At 39.3% G+C, this 11,349-nt stretch overlaps 1 protein-coding gene across 1 annotated transcript in view; it reads right to left on the bottom strand.

Annotated features, from left to right (window-relative positions):
* Window positions 1-2,041: 2,041 nt before the first annotated feature.
* The window catches only part of LOC134349552 (GRIP and coiled-coil domain-containing protein 2), a 55,247-nt gene continuing 45,939 nt past the window's right edge, over window positions 2,042-11,349 (bottom strand). The window contains exons 21-23 of the mRNA XM_063054048.1: window positions 8,009-8,148; window positions 6,367-6,568; window positions 2,042-4,652 (exon numbers count right to left, since the gene is read on the bottom strand). Coding sequence (XP_062910118.1) covers window positions 4,585-4,652; window positions 6,367-6,568; window positions 8,009-8,148 — 410 coding nt within the window. The 3' untranslated portion in view covers window positions 2,042-4,584. The remainder of the gene's footprint in view (window positions 4,653-6,366; window positions 6,569-8,008; window positions 8,149-11,349) is intronic.

The raw sequence follows: 11,349 nt of genomic DNA, 5'->3' as shown, positions 1-11,349 counted from the left end.
CATACAGCCACGTAGGTTAATTTATGAATTGCAAAATCTTTTGAAAGGAATATATAAATTGGAGCTCAAACAACAGGAATTCTGCAGATGCTGGAAATTCAAGCAACATACATCAAAGTTGCTGGTGAACGCAGCAGGCCAAGCAGCATCTATAGGAAGAGGCGCAGTCGACGTTTCAGGCCGAGACCCTTCGTCAGGACTAACTGAAGGAAGAGTGAGTAAGGGATTTGAAAGCTGGAGGGGGAGGGGGAGATGCAAAATGATAGGAGAAGACAGGAGGGGGAGGGATGGAGCCGAGAGCTGGACAGGTGATAGGCAGAAGGGGATACGAGAGGATCATGGGACAGGAGGTCCGGGAAGAAAGACGGGGGGGGGGGTGACCCAGAGGATGGGCAAGAGGTATATTCAGAGGGACAGAGGGAGAAAAAGGAGAGCGAGAGAAAGAATGTGTGCATTAAAAAGAGTAACAGATGGGGTACGAGGGGGAGGTGGGGCCTAGCGGAAGTTAGAGAAGTCACTAGGAATAGGGTTCCCCTGGTCCTCACCTACCACCCCACCAGCCTCCGGGTCCAACATATTATTCTCCGTAACTTCCGCCACCTCCAACGGGATCCCACCACTAAGCATATCTTTCCCTCCCCGCCTCTCTCTGCATTCCGCAGGGATCGCTCCCGACACAACTCCCTTGTCCATTCGTCCCCCCCATCCCTCCCCACTGATCTCCCTGCTGGCACTTATCCGTGTAAGCGGAACAAGTGCTACACATGCCCTTACACTTCCTCCCTTACCACCATTCAGGGCCCCAAACAGTCCTTCCAGGTGAGGCATCACTTCACCTGTGAGTCGACTGGGGTGATATACTGCGTCCGGTGCTCCCGATGTGGCCTTTTATATATTGGTGAGACCCGACGCAGACTGGGAGACCGCTTTGCTGAACATCTACGCTCTGTCCGCCAGAGAAAGCAGGATCTCCCAGTGGCCACACATTTTAATTCCACATCCCATTCCCATTCTGACATGTCTATCCACGGCCTCCTCTACTGTAAAGATGAAGCCACACTCAGGTTGGAGGAACAACACCTTATATTCCGTCTGGGTAGCCTCCAACCTGATGGCATGAACATTGACTTCTCTAACTTCCGCTAGGCCCCACCTCCCCCTCGTACCCCATCTGTTACTCTTTTTAATGCACACATTCTTTCTCTCGCTCTCCTTTTTCTCCCTCTGTCCCTCTGAATATACCTCTTGCCCATCCTCTGGGTCACCCCCCCCCCCGTCTTTCTTCCCGGACCTCCTGTCCCATGATCCTCTCGTATCCCCTTCTGCCTATCACCTGTCCAGCTCTCGGCTCCATCCCTCCCCCGCCTGTCTTCTCCTATCATTTTGCATCTCCCCCTCCCCCTCCAGCTTTCAAATCCCTTACTCACTCTTCCTTCAGTTAGTCCTGACGAAGGGTCTCGGCCTGAAACGTCGACTGCGCCTCTTCCTATAGATGCTGCTTGGCCTGCTGCGTTCACCAGCAACTTTGATGTATGTTGCTATAAATTGGAGCTAGCAGGATTAAGATGGAACTACTTACTCTCTAAGGAATTAATGTGACATATTGTGGATGAAGCAACTTCATGTTTGAAAAGACTCCTTATTGGCAACCTAGGGTCATAGAAACACAGCAGATTATACTCCTTTAGTTACCACTATCAGCTCTGACAGGTGGCATTGATGTTGTTTATCTGTTCACATGTTGCAAACAGACGTTGGAAGCAATATGCACCTTTTGAAGATGAAATTTGATTCATTAATTCCATATCTGGAGAGGAGTTAATGAGAGCTCTCTAGTTAGAAACCATTTTTTTCCTCAAGGCATTCACTACAATATGAATATCAGTCTTAAGTAATTGATATCCTGAATAATGTTTATGCAAAGAGTATGGTTAAATAGGCAAGAGAAAATATATTAACCCTATAAAGTAAATTAAACCTAACTGATAAAACAATGCATTTTAATATACCTGTATATGCTATGCAAGGGGATTGATAATTCTATTTAAAGCAATCATCTGAAAAGTAAACAAAAATTGCATTCAAACACACCAGTGAAATTCTAGCTTAGTTTAAATGAAAATAGTTGATATGCGAGACACACATAAAATGCTGGAGGAACTCAGCAGGTCAGGCAGCATCTATGGAAAAGAGAATACAGAGGAGGTATGGTGAATAATGCCCAATAAGACAGTAACTGGACGACTGCACACCAAACTTTTACCTACTACTCTGCAGTATGTTAGGATGCTTTTTACTTGATTGATTACAAGGTTAAACAGAATGTTCTAGTTCCTGATAGCGACAAGAAACTTGAAAACATCTTGATAAAGCAGTCTACTTGATTGTATCCCTTCAACTTCTCTTAATATGTTACCTCCCCATTGGTATTAAGTAGTTGCAGTGTACCGTCTGTACAATTCTATGCAGTTACTTACTTAGCCATTTTTATAGCACTCCTCCCAAAATACAACACCTACTAACAAAGGGCAAGGGTAGCGGATGCATGGAAATACCAAGACATGCAAGTCCCAGTCTGTGGTGCAGAATATCCTGACTGGAAATTATATTGCTGGTCCTTTGTTGTCACTGGGTCTAAATTCTGGAGCTCCCTCTCCATTATTAATGGCTTTTAATAAATGATCAATTACAATTCTTAGCTCTCAAGAAATTTGCTACAATGAGGGTAGAACGAGTATCAAAAAATTTCACATAGTAGAAAGGTACAAATTTTTCCATAAATCAACTTCATCTGTGTGGCCATCTATAACATTTTACAAAATATGTCTAAGACAAGAAGTCAGCATTAGAATCAAATGTGATTTATTCAAGAACACAACAGACAGTAGTTAACTCTGATCCTCCTTACTGGTTCTGATGTGCTGAGAAACGAATATGCACACTGGTTGAAAATCCATTTACAAGTCCATCAACACAATCAACAAATGACCTGAGATCAATCTTCACATTTCTTGCTTCACATATTATAAATGAAATACCCTTTTCTGCTGTAGTTTTGAAAAATGAACAGTAATATTTTACAAATGGCTCATGGTTGAGTGTAAAATGTCAATAAAATTTAGGGGCAAAGATTTGATTTAGCAAAGAAATCTAATGATTTGTGGATGCATTTATGGAAAGCTGGGAAATATTTGCAGAAGGCTCAACACTTTAGTGCTCTAATACACTTTCTAGTTCAGGCATCAAATTGAACATTTGATAATTCAGCCACCAGTATCAAATGCTTAATGGAAATCGTAGAAATCTGGAAAAGGGAAATCAGTTAGCCTCATATCAGAATTAAGAAATAGTAAACCAACATATACAGAATAATCTTCAATTGCCAGTATGTACAATTTGAAGGGATGGTTTTAGAAAATAAATACTTCAAATATATATTATTTCAAAATAATTCATTTGATCCCTCCAATGAAAAGCTCCAGGTGAAAATGCATACACAACCGAAGAAAGTGCACTTTACTTGTATTTTTTAAAAAATGTATCCAACAGACTTAGACACTTCCAGAAACACCTTTCAAAAACCTCAGTGGTGGGCAAATCTTTCAATCACTTTCATTTTCTACATCTTCCAACACCTTTTTAGTATAGACTTATTCCAGTTAAATTACTACACCTAGTAAGAGTTGAACAAATTCAAACATATAACTGATCCCAATGAAAATATGTCTAATTTTCTGAAAAGATTTCATGCCAATATGATAACATATATAACTCTAATAACATTGGAATGCTATGTTTTAATATATCTATATAATGCCCATACTTAAACTTACAGCTTTTTATACAATCCATTCATGTTTTGGTCATGATAAAATTTGGTTTTAGACTAAACGAACAACTTTTGCTGTACATAAACTATTGCTTCCATAAGTAAGATGGCAAGTGCTGAAAACTCTTAAATAAACAGAAAATGATGGGATTGGATAAACAGGACTAGGGATCAAATGCAAATTATCTGGGATGTTAATTAGATTTAAAATCCCCTCCCCCATCACAGATGTCTTCTTCCCTTTACTACCCTGTTATTTGCTTTAATAACCTGTAGAATAGCAAGCAGTTGTGACGAAAGGTCATGCTGAAACGTTAATATTTGTAAGCTCAAAGATTATGCGTGACCTGGAGTAGCTTCAGCATTTTCATTTCTGTAGACTCCATATCATCAGTAACTGTTTTTACAGTAGTATATTAGTAATTGGGTCTGTCATGCCAAGTATTATCAGACACATGCCTAACACTGCTTTGACAGTATTGAAATAAGAAAAATAGATTCATCATAAATTTACTTTAAAGATCAATGACTCTCCTGTGCAAATCACATTAAAATTTCTCCTTCCAGTTACAATTTCTACCCCATAGGTTTGTCAAGTTAGAAATAATAAAAAAGAACATGAACACAAAAAAAGATATTTACAAATCAAACTAGAAACACACAAAACAAAAAGTCTAAGGCAGTCTTCTGTCATTATCCGCACTTTGTGGTAAGGCTGGAATGTTAACTGAAATATTTTGCCCTATTGAACCGTATCAAAGTCCAGACCAACTATGAAGATATGAAGCCCAACCTGATGACCTTGAAGTGCTTTCTTCTTCCCCTAAACAGAAAACACCAATGAAAAGTCATAATTATATTTATATAATTCATATCAACAGAGAAATAAAGATCAAGGGACATAACAGTTCTCGCAGTCATATTTGCTTGAATAGAGAAAAAATGTCTATGAATTTTCTTCCTACATCATGGAAAATCCCTAGTCTAGGAGGCAGACAAACTGCTTGGAAGGTTGCCAATGCTGTTCTGTAATATGAATCTTGAAATGCCCAGGGGATGTGGTACAGTGGTTCACATTTTTGTTTCGTTTCTTGGACAGCACTTTCTTTGTGCTTGAAAGTTTCATCATCCTTGACAGGACACCTAACATTAGGAAGTCAAAGACCAGAAACAATTACTGGCATACAAGTTATGAATTAAAATTGTAAAGATATTTTACCCCCGACCATAATATTTCCAGAACAAGGCACTTTTGACAAGGCTTTCCATGATCTATTTCTGTAATGTATCCAATAAATGGAGGTTACATCAGCCTGTTTGACTTAAAATGTTCTGTTTGGATACAGTCCTCCCGTAAACCTATTTTCCACTTAAGCCTGAGAATTAATTTTATGGGAAACAAATGTAAATATTCTTTCAGCAAGTCTTTGGGTGGTGTTCTGGTGAACATCACATTTTTTTCCTTTGGACATGTCGACATGCTACGTAACCCTGGTTGCATGTGCTGGAGAGGGTCAGAAACCAAGGAAAAAGGGTGCTAACATTATCACCGAAGATTACTCTGCTAGACTGAGCAGTGGCTGAAATTTGGCAAGTAATCCTGTATGCTTAAGAATGAAGGCCCTCTATTTCCTGAATACAAAGCAAAAGCATAATTTACTACCAGGTAACCTTTGTTAGATGTATCAGAGTGGGGGGGGGGGGTCAGATTTCTTTAAATAGTCAAAAATGCCATGTTATTTCTCTCCCACAATTACTTATAACTGATTTTAACAGCATGACTACTTTGGTTTGCTGGCAGTCTTCCATTGGTTGGGGTTCCAAGGAATGATGACTAGGGTACTGTGAGGATATCAATGACAACAACTACTTAGAGTACAGTATTTCATGGTGTTTTACAGGAACATTACTCACCAAAATTTGACAAGCTATATAAGGAAACATTAGGACACTTATCTTAAAGCTTAGCCAAATAGGATTTTAAAGACTCACAAGAAACAAACAGCAAAGATAGTGTGGTTGAGGAAAGGAATTCCAGAGCTTCTGCTTTTGCAGTTGACTCATGTCTATGGTGTCAGAGGCCAGAGATGGGAACTTAGAGGGCTACAATGATAGAAGGACTGAGGCCATCAAGGGATATGGAAATAAGCCTGGGTATTTTAAAACTTGATTCCATTTGTTCACTGACAAATTAGTCAAATGAAGCGCCATTTAACAGATCAGACTGGGAGAAGTACGATGATAAATGGAAGTTATAGATTTTAAAACCATTAAGAGAACTAGAGGGAAGAGATTTTTTTTAGAGCATTGCTAAAATAATGAATATATAATCTGGCGATAGAAGGAGACATTGTATTAGCCTACAAAACCCAATTGCACATCTGCTTGAAGTGGATAATTTGCAGGATCAAGGAATGATGGAATGTAGTTTTTCCCTACTCACAACGAAAAGTATATCTCACATTTTCACAAAGGCAGCAATGGCCAACTGAAAATCTGTGAGAAAATGTGAGCATGTATCAGATTTTGTGTTTTACCTTGAGCAACAGCAGCAAGTTTACTTTTTTCTTCTGGGCTCAGTTGCAACATTGTGTCAATTACCGGGAGAAGACCCTGCTTCTCACTTCCTGCGTTTAGGAATATGAACTTCAACATAACATTCTTCAAGTATTCTAGGTTTGCAATAGACTTCTCGCGCTCTTGGTTCCTTTCTAGCCTCCTTACTTCACTTTTCAGCAGCTATGTGGTAGAAGAAAAAAAAATAGTAAAATTGACAGAGTTAAATGCAAAAATCAGAAAGGAACCTACAATTAATGGAAGCATTTCATGGGCTATACGATTTTGTATCATTAAGGACCAGTAGATTTCACAACAGCTTTTTGAAAGCTTTTCATATTTCCCACCCAAATTTCTCCCACCACATTTGGTCCATGTCATATATTCTGGCTCTCAGACCAATCTTACCACTTTTCCCCTGTAATCTATTCCCCCTCAGATACCTATTGCCTTGAATCTATCTACCATCTACCTAGCCAAGTTAAATAATTGTGCTCTTCCTACTTACCTAGAGATGCAGATGCAAATCTGTGATCTGCATAGACCTAGATTAAGCTAAACAACTTCTCAAACAGCTAGAACACTGTCTCTTCTGCCCCCCTCCCCCAAAAAGGAACATCCGTGTGGGCCACAATCAGACATGTTTATCTAATGAAATACATCCACAGCAAAGCGTAACAAGACTGTATTCTAATTCAACAATATTGACCATCCAAAGCCAAATCAGACCAACCAGTTTCTCACCTATAAACATCATTAGGCCAACATACATGTTCATTTCCAGATTAACTCCTCCCTTGCCATTTTGTCAATTACCTCACTCAAAATTTCACTAAGCATTCACAGTAAACTTTCATAAGATAGTTAAGTCACTATATCAGATTTTGGAACAACTATGTGCTGCACAGATTAACTGGATTGTTTTCTGGAAGCAGATGGTTATTTTATGAGAAGAGATAGTGACCTGCCTTTAATCACTGGAGTTTATAATGAAAATTAATCTTGTTGAAAATTTTACAGTCAGGAGGCAATCATTTGGATATTTACTAGGGAAATGCATAGAGGACTGTAAAGTATTGGGAATTCTCTACATTGGAGAATGCTCAGTCACTGGATACAAGATAGACTGGAGTCAAATCTTTTAGCCAAAAGAGATCAAATCAATTTTTGTTTTACCATATTTTGACTATTAGGCAAACAGAACATCAGCATCCAGTGAGATAGTGGACACAGAGGATATCGGTTCTGCCCATATTGAATGTTGGAGCAGGACCAAAGGATTGTTTGGGAAGTATAAACATATTTTTTATGTTCTTATGTTTCAGAAAAGAGGATCAATACCCAGAATGGATTTCAGATCGGTTAGTGGAAGTGAAAATCTTGGAATGACTGAAGCAGCCTGTCAAAGTACAATTAGAGCCTTCCTAATAGGAAAATTAGAATAAATGTATGGTCTTTCTCATCATTATCTTATTTAATAAATTGACAAGTTTCCTGGCATCCAGATATTAAGCGAAGAAAACAAAGTACTGAAGCAGATTTTGTTCTTTTATGTTTTCAGCAAACTGAAGTAAATTACTTCAGTCTGCTTTGAGCTCCAACCCACTATGTGCACATGCCTACCGTAATCTGTTCCATAAGCATGGCATTGGTAGCCTCTGTGTCTCTGAGGAGCCCACTTAAGTGGTCAATGCTCTTTGTAGCTGTGTTTAACTTTTGCGCAATTTCTTCTTTAGTTGGCTCAGGCTGCCACTGAGGAACATCTGAAATTCATCAATAGAATAAATGAGAAAGGTTTGTAGAGCTAACACAACACAAATTCAAAATTATTTTCAGCATTTTTCATGGCCATTTCTTTCGTCAATGGAAAAGCAAACCATGTGAAAACAGGGATGCATGCATCTTTTTAGATAGGAATTTGGTTATGCTGCTGGTATTTTAGCTCAATTAAAATAAAACCTATATTTCTCAGAGCACATTTTCCAGCTTGAATCACTCCACGCCAGCGATTTCCTGTCATGAACTGTGTGTGTACTGAAGAGCTATCAATGTTGAAAACATGTGAAATTACTTTATCCTTTATGTAATATTTATTTACAATACAGCAAAACATTAAGTCTCTTTGCCCCAAATGGACATTCACAACCCAATCAAGTTTTTTTTAAACATTGCTTCTTCCTCTACATGGTTTGAAGGAGCTCTTCCTGAGCAGGACCCTTCAGGTGATTTGCTTTTACTTTCCTTCATTTCACTCCATCAACATACCAACTCCCATTTTTCAGTTCTTTACTGAATCCTTGCCCCCAAGCCACTCACCTCTCCCAAAGAACCTGACACAAGTACATCACCTCCCTTACCCCCCCCACCACAATACTGCCACACCACTCCCAAACCAAGCACCATCTCTAACAACCTTCTCTAGTAGACGGTGTGTCCAATATCAACAGTGATCACTCTCTTCTGACACCGCCCCCCCCCCCCACAACTGAGGGGGAGTTAGTTACTAATTAGGGAGAATATCCTCTCCATCTTGAAGGACTAAATCTAGTGAGAATAGATAGACAGATAGATAGAATTTTAGCCATATGAAAGGTATAATTATTATAATAATGAGTCTTTAGTACAAGCCTCCCAATAAGCAGTTGGAGCTACAGGAACAGATATGCAGGGAGATCAGGGAAAGTTGTAAAAAAAGTGTTTTTAACATCCCTAATATTGACTGGGATTCTGTTAGTGCCAGCTAGGGTAGAATCTGTTAGGTGCATCTAGAAGGGCTTCTTGAAATAATATGTAAATAGTCCAACCAGGGGAGTGGCTGAACTAGATTATAATGTGCAATGAACCTGGCCCAATGATCAAAGTTTCAGCAAGGGAGCATTGTGGGAACAGTGATCATAATTCAATAAGTTTAAGATAGTTAAGGATAAAAATAAGACTAGTCCTCGGAGAAAAGTGTTAAATAGGTGGGGGGGGGGAGGAGAGAAGAGGCTAATTGCAACATAATTACAAATAAGACTGGGAGAGACTATTTAAGCACAAACCCACATTTGACATGAAGGAATGTGTTTAAAGACCAGCAGATAGACTAGCATGTTCTTCTGAAGATGAAAGAAGATACAGTAGATAAGGATGGCAAGATTTGTGAATCTAGGATGACAAGAGATATTGTAAGCTTAGCCAACAAGAAAAAGGAAGCGCAAGGTTTAGTAAGCTGAAATTGAACAAGACCCTTGAGAATCATAAAGGAAGCAGGAAAGAACAAGGAATGAGGAAGGCTAAAGGGGTTGTGAAATATGTGTGGCAAGTAGGATTAAGGACAATCCTAAGGAATCTTATATGCTTAAGAGGAGCAAGGGGGTAGCGACAGAAAGTGAAGTCATAGTGGAGAGGTGTTTTCCTGATTGGAATTCTTTACCAGTGGTATTCTGCAGGATCAGTGCCAGGACATTTACTCGTCAGGATGAAAAAGTAGGTGGTCCGTAATGGCAAGTCTGCAGACAATATGAAATTTGATGGAGTTATGGACAGTGAGTAAAACTGTCAAATAATACAGCATGGTATTAATAAGTTGGAAATTTGGGTAAAGAAATGGCAGATTTAATTTAATATGGACAAGTGTGAGGCGTTGCACTTTGCAAGGTCAAATGCAAGTGAGAAGTTAGACATTTGTTTATTTGGGACACTATCCCACTTAATTGGGATGTGAGACTGTTGCCAAACAGCTTCTAACTAGCATCAGTTATGTGCACTTGTGTGGCCATTTGACATGACACTAAGCTTACAGCGAACAGTTTTTAAATAGCACCGGCTGCAACTGTTTGTTTTCGATCAAAAGCAGTGATTTTTGTCACTCACAGTTGGCAAGAAATAAGTAACAAGACAATTCAGAACTGTTTTGCTCATTTCAGTTTCAAGCATTCAAGCTTAGAGATGCCAGAAATGGTCGGGAGTGCAAGTAAAACGATTTCACTACCTAAACAAGTTGCAAACTATGAATAATTTGAAGGTATTGACAATCATCTTGAAATGAAGATTTGAATTGTCAACAGCATTATATGAAGTAGTCCATTATCTTCATTAGGCGCCTGTGCTGATTTTGTTCATTTACGGTCAAAAGTATGCGACACAGATGAACTCCTCCATCAATAAGTATCAGGAACTAATAAGTTTATAATACTATAGTACTATTGGTAGTGTTCTAATTTGTTCTGTATTTCATTTGAGAACATAATTTGTTACTCAATTCGTCTTTCTTATACCTTTTTAACTATTTCTATGAAAATTCGGCTAATTGGAGCAGCTGCTTAATTGGGCCAAAATGTACTGGTCCAAATGTGTCCAAATTAACTGGAATCCAATGTACATAAAATTGGAGATGTATAAATAAGGCAGGTGGCCTTTTCTTCAAGATGACATTGGTTTAAGGTGAGAGAGTAAAGCTTGAAGGAGACCACAAGAAGAATTTTTTCTTTCCCTCTTGCAGAGTTTTAGGTGTCTGGAGCATGCTGCCAAGAGAGGTGGTAAAAGCAGGTATGATAATCCAGGTGAGGCGACACTTCACCTGTGAGTCGGCTGGGGTGATATACTGTGTCCGGTGCTGTCGATGTGGCCTTCTATATATTGGCGAGACCCGACGCAGACTGGGAGATTGTTTTGCAGAACACCTACGCTCTGTCCGCCAGAGAAAGCAGGATCTCCCAGTGGCCACACATTTTAATTCCACATCCCATTCCCATTCCAATATGTCTATCCAAGGGCCTCCTCTACTGTAAAGATGAAGCCACACTCAGGTTGGAGGAACAACACCTTATTTTCCATCTGCGTAGTCTCCAACCTGATGGCATGAACAATGACTTCTCTAACTTCCACTAATGCCCCACCTCTCCCTCGTACCCCATCCGTTATTTATTTATATACACACATTCTTTCTCTCTCTCCTTTTTCTCCCTCTGACTATACCCCTT

Source organism: Mobula hypostoma, chromosome 7, assembly GCF_963921235.1.
Source record: "Mobula hypostoma chromosome 7, sMobHyp1.1, whole genome shotgun sequence".
NCBI classification, from domain to species: Eukaryota; Metazoa; Chordata; class Chondrichthyes; order Myliobatiformes; family Myliobatidae; genus Mobula; species Mobula hypostoma.
This window is presented reverse-complemented; position numbering and strand designations above follow the sequence as displayed.